The 13640-nt window shown below is 31.5% G+C and overlaps 1 protein-coding gene across 2 annotated transcripts in view; it reads left to right on the top strand.

The window, feature by feature from the left end:
- The window catches only part of LOC119836817 (paired box pox-neuro protein), a 38436-nt gene that overhangs the window by 8575 nt on the left and 16221 nt on the right, over nucleotides 1-13640 (top strand). For both annotated transcript variants that reach the window (XM_038362291.1, XM_038362290.1), the window contains exon 2: nucleotides 5730-5763. In XM_038362291.1, coding sequence (XP_038218219.1) covers nucleotides 5751-5763 — 13 coding nt within the window. In that variant the 5' untranslated portion in view covers nucleotides 5730-5750. The remainder of the gene's footprint in view (nucleotides 1-5729; nucleotides 5764-13640) is intronic.

The raw sequence follows: 13640 nt of genomic DNA, 5'->3' as shown, positions 1-13640 counted from the left end.
CGTCGAACTTTTGATTCTTGGACATGTCGGTTTCCTCACGATGTTTCCCTTACGGTTTTAAGCAGTGGTGATGTTATCCACAAGTGCAGATAAATTGAAAAATCTATTTATTTCCTGCACGATCGCCCGATCTGATCCTCGACTTATCGATTTTGAAGTCCGAGTCACTGAGCCACCACTGCTGTTTAATGAATATTACTTAGGTATAAATACTAGGTTTTATTTTGGCCTATACCTGTGAACATTACTTAGTTATACATGTTATTGTAGATTTTACACTGGCCTTTGGTTTACTATTAATTCATATCTAAAATAAACACTGAAACATGTAGGTAATTGACTACAAAAGTTTCGAAAACTCATTTTTCTAACCTAACTTTTTCCTGTTAAAACAGAATGTTTTTACGAAATTCAAATGTGACATTTATATGACAACTGAATGGTTTCTAAATATACATACAATTTTTTTAAGAATTGAACAAATTCGAATATGAGATGGGATTCGATTAATTTTTTTTTAATTTAAAAATATACTTGATCAATTCAAATACCCGTTTATTCAAACAAGGGAAAACTTAAATCCCATTGGCCGGCGCGTGAGGTGGTCTCTCTGTGTGGCGAATAAATGCAAATCCGGTGCTTTCGCTCGGTGTTGCTATCTTTATCTGGACATGCGAGTCTGAACTCAATTACACCGCGATGTAACCGTTTAATTGGCATTATCATCTGGCAAGATTGTGCCATCGTTAATTTGAAGAGTTTTTAACGTTTCAACTTTGAGTTTCGTGTGAATCGTGCGTATAATGGAATAAAAAGTCATTATGAAAATCTGTGTAGTGTGAAATTTGTTTCGTTTGAATTGATATATACACGAATATGTACATAGATGCTGATGAAGTATGGGTAGCGTGTCAGTGGATGATTATTCATTTTTATACGATAGCTTAAGTGAATTACAATAATTAGCGCTTTAAATAAATTTAAATTAAATTCTTAATTTCAAAATAAAATATCGTAATATACTGAAGCAAGATTTTCATATAGTTATACTTTACTAATGTCATATTATAATATATTCATAGTACAGTCACAATCAACAAGAAATGTTTTACGTATTCACTTCGGTGTGAGCGCGGGAGGCATTTAGTTCGGCCCAACGCAACCCAAGTTAAATGAAGATATATTCTTCCATTAATGTGTTTAAATGGCGTTGGAACCTGTTATCAAGGAAACCCAATTATTAATTTAACTCTCAACCAGATAAATAACTTTATACGATAAACTGTTATATTAAAAGCGACTTCTGTTTAAAATTAGGTTATTTATCATTAGATTACACGATGACATGCACAAAATAAATAGGCATTGATTTAAAAAGGTTCGTTGTTTAATCGGTTTACAAAAAGGATGTAAAGTATTTCAATTCAAAGTTATTTTTAAGCAAGCATAGCAAACGTAAAAATCTACATAGAACACTAACAAAAAAAAAATAGGTAATAATTTAAAGCCAAATAAACAATATTTGATTTATTAATTCAACTTAAATAATTTAAAAATGCAATAAAAAAAATTAAACGTACATGCAGCTGGCGAACTGAGAAAACCTGATATTCATATAATGTTCATAATAAATTAATTTTAATTAAGATAAATGTACCTATGGGCGTATCCGACCGCTAAATGGCAACGCCTATAAATATAAATTACAATACCTATCTTAATATCAGAAAACAGGAGCGATATTTTATGATCTTATGTCAAAACAAAATGTTTAACTATTGATATAAAATAAATGTATGGGCTCGATATAACCGGATTTGTCAAAGTTATTACGTGCTAATCAAAATTTTAATAAATACTACAAAGGAATGAAGGCGGTCAATCAAAGAATTAGGTTGATAAAAGTTTAAATTTAAATTTTACGATTGTAAAATACGTAATTGATTAAATTATCTTTGTATTTCATAATAAATTCGGAGGCGGAAATTAAAATGATAATTTATAACCACGCTTTCATTCATAACAATCCATAATTCAGATTATAAATAAATTCTCTATAGCTAGCTGGATGAACTAAATTAAGAAAAAAATACCAAAACATTCCAAATTCAAAATCGACATTCGAACATCGCGCCATCAAAAGTCAAATTAACGTCGCGTCTAGTAATTGTAAATTCAAAAATGAGTTAGCTCTCGATCGCGATAAAGGCGGACGCACACCGCGCGAAACTACAAGTGCTTTAATTGAGAGACCCTGGGAGGTCCGGAGGTGTCGCCGTATGCTAATCAATTCACCAGTTTGTTTTTTACTCCACCGGAATAGTCGCTTTTTATTCGAGATCCGTAGCATCGAATGGGTTTGTTTTCGACTTGTGACGTAATTACAGGAGGCGCTTCGAATGCTTGCACGTGTGTTTATTCTTGTTCATACAATGGTTATAAAAAATAATTTCTTAAAAGCATTTTTGATTCATCATAATAATAATAGCAGTAACAATATTCTTTAGTGTCTGTAAAGTTCTTATCCTAAGTTTTCAAAATAAATTGGGCATTATTATATATCCTTGGCTATTCTTAATTAATTAATCTTTGATGCATTTATAACACTAGTCCCTAAAAATCCTTTTTTATAATATTGGATTAATAATAGAGAGTTTTAATTATTATGGCAAAATGTAGTATTTCATTTTATGGTTTAACTTACAGCAAAGAATACAACAAAAAAGAGACCACATTAAATTCTATACGGAACACGAAATCCATGTATAAATTCCGATCAGATTTTTTCACGGAGCGTATAATTTAGTCCCTCGTCACGTGGTGGTCCCTGGATAATCCTAAATCGGTCGCTAGATAACTGTTTTTTATTTATTTACCTATAGCTAACAGTTAATTAGGCAATAGTTCATTTAATCAGATCGCCGTTCAGGTAATTTGGTATTAGGGTTTTATTTTGCACATCTGTAGATATGTTTTTTAGTTAATTTTGAAAGTATTGGAGTGAGTTTCGTATGTTATAACTAGAACATAGTTTTTTCTTTGATTCTTATAGTGTTAATCCAGTTAATTTTTTTTTGTTTTCCAATAATTTATACGCTTATTTAAGAATAACTAAGATTTAAATTTTCCATCTGTGTTTTATGATATCGTGTTTCTTCATTTTTGGAACGTCGGTTGAAAAGTTACGAATTAAAGCAATACAAAATCATTACAATTATTTATAAACATGGTAGTTCCATATTTAAATGACCTACATATTAATTAGTATGAAAGAGTTGAAACGCATCTGAACCTAAAAGAAAAAAAAGAGTATACATCTTGCAACAAATAGAGAACTTCAAATAAATGGTAGCATTTTGTTTAATTTATGACCGACTTATTGCAAAGTTTTATGTTATTAATACTAGCGAAGGAGATATAATAATAGATATATATTTATAAAGAAATAGCGAAGTTATTGAATGTATACAAAAAAGGGGTTTTTACGTTACCAGCGGAACAGTCCAGTTTAATGTTAAGTTGCGTGTAAATTGTAACGATTTGTATAATATTATGCTAATGTTGATGTAATTGTGATACGCTCGCCCTAATAGCGGTCATGGGCGCTGCGAGCAAATTGAATTAGGGATATATGGGAAACGATTCATAGAAATAGTGTAGGATTTATTTTATACAGGATTAACACAGATTTTTCAATGTCTGAGAAGCCGCTTTTGAGATTAAGTATTTGGAGATATTTCTGAGCAAATACTATATCATACTATAATTATCCTTGGTATAACACTTTATAGTAGAAGTAGCTATGAGTTTATTGTTTATGCAACGTACAGTTCAGAAGGACGAGATTATTGGATAGATTTAGAGATATAGAGACTTGATAAATGAGAATCATGTCCCAAAACGTTGATATGTTATATCTGCATTATTAAGAATAGATCATGGAAGGATGGCCATGGCTTGGAGGGAAAAATATAACTGGAGATATGAATGCAAATGTGTTTGAAGGACAAAAATAACCAGTTTCCTCAATGTATTCACATTTTCCGAAAAAGGTTTAGTCTATCGATTTTTCTTATAAGGCTCACTCACAACTCATCATCCTGAATACATATCCGTACACTCGTACAATGAAGGCGTTTGTATAGCGCAATCGTGCGATGGGCAAGCGGTAGGAACGAACCCGAGTTACTTACATACACCATGTTGTATGCAGCTCGGGATACTATTTACGGGCTGCCTCTAGCTCTTATGTTTATTAAATACCTAATCTTATTATAAAATGTATTTAATTAAAAATTACGTTCTTATATAGTACATAAAACCTGGGCTATGAAAGATTGCAAATCGTCATCTCGTGTTAATAAGGACTGCGCTTACATCATTGCTGTATTATTTAGTTATGACAACCGTGACATTGTCGGCTTTACCACGAGATCACAGGCGTTGTACTGGTCATAAGTCATCTCTACCACACTTTGTATGTGGGACTCGAGCACGCTTCGGCACGAATTGGGCCAGCTCGCACCGGGGAAGTATCTAATCTCACAGAAAACTAGCGTGAAATAATACCATGCTATTGTGCTTCGTACGGTGAGTGGGGGGAGCCTTAGACCCGTTCCCTTTTCCTCACGTTTCCCAGTCCATTCCTTCTTTCCAGTCATCAATCCTATCCTTATCCCTTAAAAGCGGGTAGCGCAAAAAGTGCGAATATTCATGGGCAGTGGTGATCGCTTACCATCAGGCGAATTACCAGTTCAGTTGTCCGCTATGACACGAAATAAAACAATGTCTACTCCAAGACGCATTTGCGTGCCAAACAAAACCACATCGGGTTCCTTTCGATTTTCACGGTGATCGACCAGCGAGATACCATCGATTTTCCACCACCAGCACGCACCTACTCACTTAATTCCTGATTTAGGACCGCATCATATTTTGATAAGTATTTTTAATTTGAATAAATTATGTTTTAAGCGCGTTATCGGTGCGTAATGGCGGGTTTAATCATAACCGTTGTGGTTTCATGGTGAAATGTCACAGAAAATGCTTTGCTCACGACACCGCTTCAGAGCTAGAGAACAATATGGTTGTTTCTTTTATTTTTTATTGTCCTCATTTTTTTTTTAATAGATCACTTTTGTCCCTTAAATTAGTAAAATTAATATATTAAAATATACATAAAGTGAATTTTCATATTTGGGTTTTTAAAAGAGAACATAATTAGTTATAAAATTCTACTACTAGTCTTATATTTTTAATAATGCATCTTAATCATAAATTTAAACAAATATGCCTACTAAATTCTTGTCATCTAATGTAATTAGAAATATGTAGTATGTTGGCTACCATCTTTATCTTATACGCGGGTATATAAGGGAAAGATGCGTTGATGTCTTTTAGTACGATGGGTAGATAGCAAGTGACTTACGGTCATTAAGAAATCTGATGATATAAATATAATAACTTCAAATGTCAGCTGCTCCTTAACTTTACTCCTTACAAAACACCATCGATAAAGATGTCAGGAATCATATTTTTCGGCGCCACAAAGATTGTAAAGATAAACCACAAACCCTTTACGTTCTTTTTTTAAATCATTGTTAATTTAGAACATTGCGTGAAATTTTTTGAATTAAATTTAGAACTTTATCTTTTACGCGTTATCGAGCTGCGTGCGCCATTTTTAATTTTTTTTTTATATGCTAATCATGTTTTTTTTTTGTTTACAGAATATTTCGCCGGTACCTACAATGCCGCATACAGGTATATATGATTTTATAGTAAAATGTTATATATGTGTATTTATATGGTTTTGAGAAAAAGCTACATCAATTATAGCATAGAATATATCTTTGCTATAAAAGTGCGACTATTATCTATTTTACTTATAAATTAACAATTCACATGCTAAAAAACCAAATTTATTCATGATCAGTCCACCATAATATTGTGATAATATTATGATCTTAATATAGTATTTTACCTATATATCGAAAATAGAAAAGAGAACACACCGCTGAAAAAAATATTTCACGGTTCGACGGCAAATAAGCAAGAGAAACAAAAAAAAAAAATGGCGGCAAATTTCTATCAAATATAATCCCCAAAGCGCACCCCATTAATCCAAGCGAACACCAATAAATCGCAATCCCACGCAAATTTGAAACAATCTTAATTAACGCATGCATTACCGTCTTATCGCTAACAATTTACCTCACGCATTGAAATCATAAGCCGTTTCAAAGAAGTTCCTCTGGCGGCTCCATTACGAGTAATTAAGGAATCAGGTTGAAATCTCGTAGAGATAACATCCGATCGGCCCACCCGGCCAAAAATGACCAGTTTTTCTAATTCATTATACATGCTTAGTTAGCGTTGAGGCGCGTACAGATTGGTGTTTGGTGGATTGGAATGCTCGAGGGGTTAATATGGGCGCAAGTTTTGTCAATGGTTTCATTGTAAAGTATCAGGGCAAATGCTATAGGTTTATTTATTTATTTATTTATTTATTTATTTATTTATTCTTTATTGTGCACTTAATTAACATTAAAGACAAAGAAAGGAGACAAATAAAACTTACATCTAGGCACAATGGGCGGTCTTATCGCTTAGAGCGATTTCTTCCAGACAGGTTTTTATACGCATGGAAGGCAAAGCACTGTTCAGTTATTTATATACCAAAAAAAAAAAAGATTTTTGATTCTACATATGAAAGATTTTCGAATAAAGAATAAAAGATTTAATTTCTACTATTAAAATTCTTTTGTAGTTCTTATCTGTCATAGTAAGAAAGCTCATATTCATTAAAATTTTCTTTATGAAAACAAGCAGCTAATTTGACTTAACAATGAGTTGTAAAAAATATCAAAAACCCTCAGATAGCTGATATACCCTCAGATAATATTACATTTTTATGCGACAATGTCCATCTAAAGAATAAAAGAGATTTTTTTAAACAAAAATAATTCATTATACAATATATGAATACACCCTTATCCTAATAAAGTATGTCGATTTCGTATCACAAGCTCTCCTCCTGTTATTCTTCTAATTTAACTCGGTAATATAAACTCTGTAGCGTTCATGTTACGCAGAATTATAGAAATATTTGATCACAATAAAGTATAGAATTTATCGTAATTCCTCATCGCAGTCATTAAAACGATAGTATCGGAGCATTAGAAAAATATTAGATTTCTTTGATATTCCGAATGTTTTGGATCACACACGTTGTTTCCGGGCTTTAATTATCATTCATATGTTGCATTAAATATATTTCAAATATTGAAGTGCTACTGTATTGACATATGGTATTGGGTTGCATTATAGTAGATCTTATAACTTCTCACAAAGATTAATACTTGTACACTTCTACTAAGTATCCATAACTGTAGTATGTTTATAGTAATTTGACAATTTGAGAAGACTTATGAATCAAGATAAAACTTTGTGTTTTGTTATAAACTATAAATTATCATCATCATCATCATCAGAAACTATTTGTTTACAGACATACATCCTATAAAGTAAAGCCTCTTAAATTAATTGTCAAATAATCCATACACATATTGTGTAGTGCATACATTTATCACAGATAAGAAACTACTAGTATTTATTATCTGTGCTTATTATCTGTGCTTAAAAGTAAAACAAAAATACATCCACCTTTGAATTTTAGTACAATCAGTCATAAGGTAGAATTTAACATATTTTGTTCCTACCGTATCTTACTTATTCGTTATTTATATTGGCTTCATACAATCTATAACATCCTTAATCTCAACAAGATATTTAATAAGCTGTGAACGCGTCGCCTGTGCGTGTGACGGCTCGCGACGCTTGGCTGCTTTTGACGCCTAATGAACTTATTGGTTGGCTATATTAGATTGATCTTGAATATATAATATGGACATGAATCGGTAAAGAAACAATTAAAAAGTACAAACGATATTTTGTTCAACAAATGATAATAATGTGTTTGTGGATTATCTTCCTTAAAATTATTAGATGTTGCAGTTAGAGCTATGTACTATATGAAATATACTTATATAGTGTCTATGTGTATATATTATATGGTTTTTTTGTGCTTTCGAACGATTAAACGCCATACGTGTTAAATGTTAATGCATAATTTTAACAAGCCTTTATAGGCTTCACCTCTTTGTTTTATGTATTTAACCGACTCTTTTAGACTCGATTTTGACCCACTTAAAATGGACAGATTTAATTCAAACTTTCTATACTTAGCAGTATCGATGACAGTAAGATAATTTTTTTTATTATCCTGCATAGGATCACAAGTATTGTATAATTTATATCGTTTAGAAGCAAGTAACACAATTTTATTCATTCTTTAATCAAAGCGTTTTGTTAGTTTAAAGATAGCTAAATTTACAAAATGGAGAAAAAATTATATTAATGTTAACGCACACCAATACTTCACAATTAATATATTTAATCGACTATTATACACGTATCCACACTAAACCTGAGCATCAACAAAAAAATCGGTCCATCAAAATCACTAATACCATCACATACGATTTTCTACTCCACCATTTACAACTGTGTTACAATTTTGTATCGTAAACTTTTATATTTTATTGTCAATTAAATATACCATCGCTGTAGGGCGTTATAAAGCGGATTAGGCAATGGCGCGAAATGATCGGGGATTTAGATTAAAAGATTTTATTCTAGTCATATTTGAGATAAGAAACTGGTATGAACCGGATTATGTCCGGCATTCTAGGTACGGTATAAGCGTTAACTCCTCGATTTTGACGCATTATTGTATCTAATTGTATTATAAAACTAGCTACTCGTATTCACTTCTAACACATCTTTACAAAAACAAGACCGACTGCGCTTTTTTAGAAGATTTAACGATTTGTAAGGTAGGAGGTGATCAATTCGTAATATGGTCAGAATTCCAGTTTGTTTGTGATACATAATAACAGCTTCTAAATATTAAATTTATCATAAAATGTATAACGAATATACATTCATTTTACCCTTGCCTTCACTTATCAATATCATTATTTATTTTTACTATAATTTATTTATATAAATCTATATATATAAAATTCTTGTGTCATAATGTTAGTTACCGTACTCTTTCGAAACAGCTGGAAATTTTTTGTGCATATCGGGTAGGTCTGGGAATCGGCCAACATCTATTTTTCATACACCTAAATGATAAGAGTAAGACTGAACAACGTTTGCCGGGTGCAGCTAGTAAACTAATAAATATATATAATGCGGTGCCATAGACATATTAACATATTTTTAATACAATAGATTTCGAATACAAGTTAGATGTACTTTTCCTTTTTGACTTTCATGTAAAAATACGCAACGTCCCGGTTCTATATTCAGTTATATCTTTCAGTCATTATCTATATTAAAGTAGAAACAATTTTAAGAAAAATCTATTAAGGCGTTATTTAATGATACGTTACGATGGATAATGCGTCACCACTTCCTTCTAGGTATTAAATATGGGCACCACATTTGTTCCACCTTCCTTGACTCTGGTGAGAGCTGATTTTCAGGCAACTCCTGCGGTTCCAGAATCTTGTACGCTCTGGGCTTTGTAAACTTCATATCAATGTAGTCTACCCCGTGAGGCAGCCATACAGTTGTGAAGCCAGTTTCTGAAAACGTTATATCCACAACGAAGTTATAGGAGAATCAAAAGCCGTACGGCCGTTCTGCTTTTTTGTTCGACTTTGACAGTTCTAGTAAATACATTCATCATACATTACATTACATACATTCATAAATACATTCATTTACTGACTTGTATGCCTAAAGCGGTTCAAGATGATTTTCATAGGTAGTTTCAGATATTAATTATTAAGTGTAAAATTAGAACACGTATTACAGATACATACGCTTAAATAGAATAGACCCATAGAATTATATATAGCGTCAATTTATATTGCAATTGCAGCAGCGCATAGGAGGCATAGTCAGGTGTTAAGGAAATGTTTATGGAAAAGATTTGTTGTCACAATTAACAATATGTATTTAAATATCCATTGTAAATGCTTATACAACGCGGACGGAGCAACGTTATGCGAGTAGGTACTTTTAAATGACATTAAATAAATAAGACCTTTCATGCTTCATGCTTGTTTCCTGCTTTCATTCTAATCGTATCAATAGTAATTGTAGAGGTGATTTCACTAAACATTCATACTGTCCACTTTATATTAATGAGATGTACATACTGTCATAATTATCTATAATATCTGGTCTTAATGTTCCGACGGTGTAAAACCTGAGCTTTTTTACAGCCTCCATATATTCTTCACAGCGACATCGATCCATTTTAAATAAAAATATATGTTATGTAGTATAATAAATATGATAAAATTGACATTTCGATTTTTTTTAAACGTCAAGTATTTGCGAACGTCATACTACGATATTATACTTTTTGCTTTGATAAACTTTTCTTTTTATGTGGGAATGAATAGATTGCCAGTTACTTAAATTCTAAATAATTCTAAATATAAATATACGTATATTTGGCAGTTGAGTCTGTGCATTTAAATCTTTTGAAGGAACCTACGCCTAAGAGAGCAATCGCTTTCATACCATAATATTTATAAAGAACTTGTACCCAATAGATACATTGGTAGTTAGATAGTGTGTAACACGAAACAAACACGTCTTAATAAGTTAGACGATACTATTACATAAAAGCATGCTATATCAGTTTGTCTAGTCATATTAATTCAATAATCATCCGATATTAACTATACTTTACAGTAATATTAAGACAGAATCGTACAGAATCGCTCCCGTGTTGACCGACTACATAAAATCAGTCACAAGCTATAAACATCGCCATAACTTGCGATATATACGAGCTATATTCGCTAAGAAAAAGTTTAAATAACGTTTTACGATCGGATTGTAAAAGCGATATCGTACAATCCCAGTTTTTAAGGCTTCTTGTAAGTTATAACATAAAGTGTATCTCGGACATTGTTTGGGAGCCAACGGATTTGGTTAATCTATATTGAGAAAAGATTATTATTGAATCAATTACCAATTTAACAATTCCTTAAAAATGCCTTCTATAAAATAACTAGTGATGTAAATGAACTATTTAGAAAGTATAGTAGCATATAAATGAACCATTTAGAAAATCTAATAAATTCTCCGACTGTTAAACGTTTCACATTAAAAGTGTTAAAACCGTGCAAGGGTACCGAGAAAACAATTAATTATTTTCGTTTCTTCCAGATTCTATTTGAAAATAATGGTTTCTTCGCTTGAGCAGATTTAACAACTTTCGTTAATTCTACTGACAGTCATAAACTAATTCCTAGTTTGCGCTATTTATTACTTTAATCTCACAAAATTAAAGTTCTAATTTGTATGTCGCAATTTGCGTTTATGATCGATTTGCGAGATGTGATAACTTAATAAAAATATATTACGTAATATTTTACATTTAAAAGAAAGATTGTATGAATAAATAATAAGAATGATTGTGTCTATAAATAACTTATCATGGATTTCTTGGCTGTAGTTTATTAGTGGACTAAATTATATTCTAATCGAGTTGTCGTTTAGATACGATTCATAAAAAAACAAAATATACATATTAATAATATAATGAATAAATCGCGTTTAAAATTCGTTAAAAAGTTTTTAATTTCTAAAAATATACATTTTCATACCGTGACTTAGGAATAAACCAAGTCAGAATCATGCATATAAGTACTATATATTATGATAAATCTTATGTCACTGAGATATGTGTATAAACGAACACCGAATGCATAACGTTTTTAAATGAAAAATGCACCTGCGTACCAACAACACCTCGAAAATTTTTGGTTTAAGACGGACTCATACTTCTTATGCAACGGGTAGGCAGTGGATCTACCACCTAAACTGTCTGTACACACCTTGACCTAAAAGCATAAAAGGTACAAATAAACTACAATGGTGTGCTACCACCTTTAGCGCGTGGTATTTCACGGCTGTATCGACAACCACCACGACCCACGAGCGCAAATTACTTTGCCTTTTACGATTCCTCCGCCGTTGTCGGGAGCCGTTCCACTAAATAATATAAAAGATGGACTTTAATTAGGTTCTCGCTTTAGTGTTAAGAGAAAAGACTGGACGGCGTAAATACTTTTAATGCGTAGCTAATTTCCTGTGGGTAATTCAAAAAGCGTCATTTTAAATAAAAAATATGGTTAGAGATAATTTCGAATTTAGAAAACTTTATTAAATTTATGTTTCTGTTTGCTTATCTAGTAGACCATAGACATGATATTATCCTTTTCTCATTAAAACAATACAAACAAACATACAATTTTGATTTCGGTCACATCGAGATTCTAAAAAATGCTTCCTCGTAAATTGAACATAACACATATTATCTTAATATATATAAATCTCGTGTCACAATGTCTGTCCTCAATTGACTCCTAAACCACTTAACCGATTATAATAAAATTCGCACACCATGTGCAGTTCGATCCAACTTGAGAGATAGGATAGTTTATATTATTTTAATTACGATAAAAGACTACCCGGGCGAAGCCGGGGCGTGCAGCTAGTATTATAATAAAAAGATAACTAATTAATTCATCACGAAATTTATTTATAGGATACTTCCAAAACATTCTCTAATTGAATATTTCATAACATTGCAAATCAAACCCGTAATCTCATCATTTAAACTTGAAACCTGTTTTATTATGGAATTTATAAATCTTCATTAAAAACGTATTTAAACAAACATTGTTACGTGAGGGTCACGTTACAATGTGTTTGCCGTAAATTATAAACCAATCAGCTGTAAAGACTCTCCTTATAAACCCACACCAATTTCTCTTTATGAAGACATCAAATATAAATTATAATTTACGAACACCCTACGTCGCTTATCAGATATAAAGTTGAGCAAAAGCGGGAGCCGCGCTTTTTTTATGCCACAAATGATTAGCGATTGAGCGAAATTTTAATCTGTATTTACTGTTTACAATCTAAATTGCATGTTATGTCAGCAAGATGTTTATACACTCTTCATATGTTTTATCTACTATATAAAAATAAGTCGGGTTTTCCTTCCTGACGCTATAACTCCAGAACGCATTAACCGATTTCCACGGTTTTGTTCCACTGTTTATAGCAAAGAAAATTCAGAAAAAATTTGAACAAAAAAGCGGGAAAATAATTTTTCACATACAGCCATCTGGTGGCGAAACGGAGTTCGCCGGGTTTGCTAGTATTTAATAAAAATTGTCTTTGGTGTTCGTGATCGAAATACAAATTTGAAGACGATAATATGAGAGTTATTGGATGTTTAAAATATTATTCTTCGATGTTTGGTAATCTCAAAATTACTTTGTTTTAGTACATAATTATAAATACAATGAATAAAACAAGATAGCGTTAAATAATGCTGATTTTTTTAAATATGGTAAAAATTTTAATGGTATATATTTAAATGCATAGGTACGTAATTATGTAGGTAAGTTTTTATTTACATTGATTTAGAAAATGCATCTAAATTCATTTTAATATTTTTTGTTAGTTTTTCATTTTACAGAATAGGTACAACCGGTTCCCCGGTTTTTTGCAATAAAATAATATCGGTCATA

Source organism: Zerene cesonia, chromosome 25 (genome assembly GCF_012273895.1).
Source record: "Zerene cesonia ecotype Mississippi chromosome 25, Zerene_cesonia_1.1, whole genome shotgun sequence".
NCBI classification, from domain to species: domain Eukaryota; kingdom Metazoa; phylum Arthropoda; class Insecta; order Lepidoptera; family Pieridae; genus Zerene; species Zerene cesonia.
This window is presented reverse-complemented; position numbering and strand designations above follow the sequence as displayed.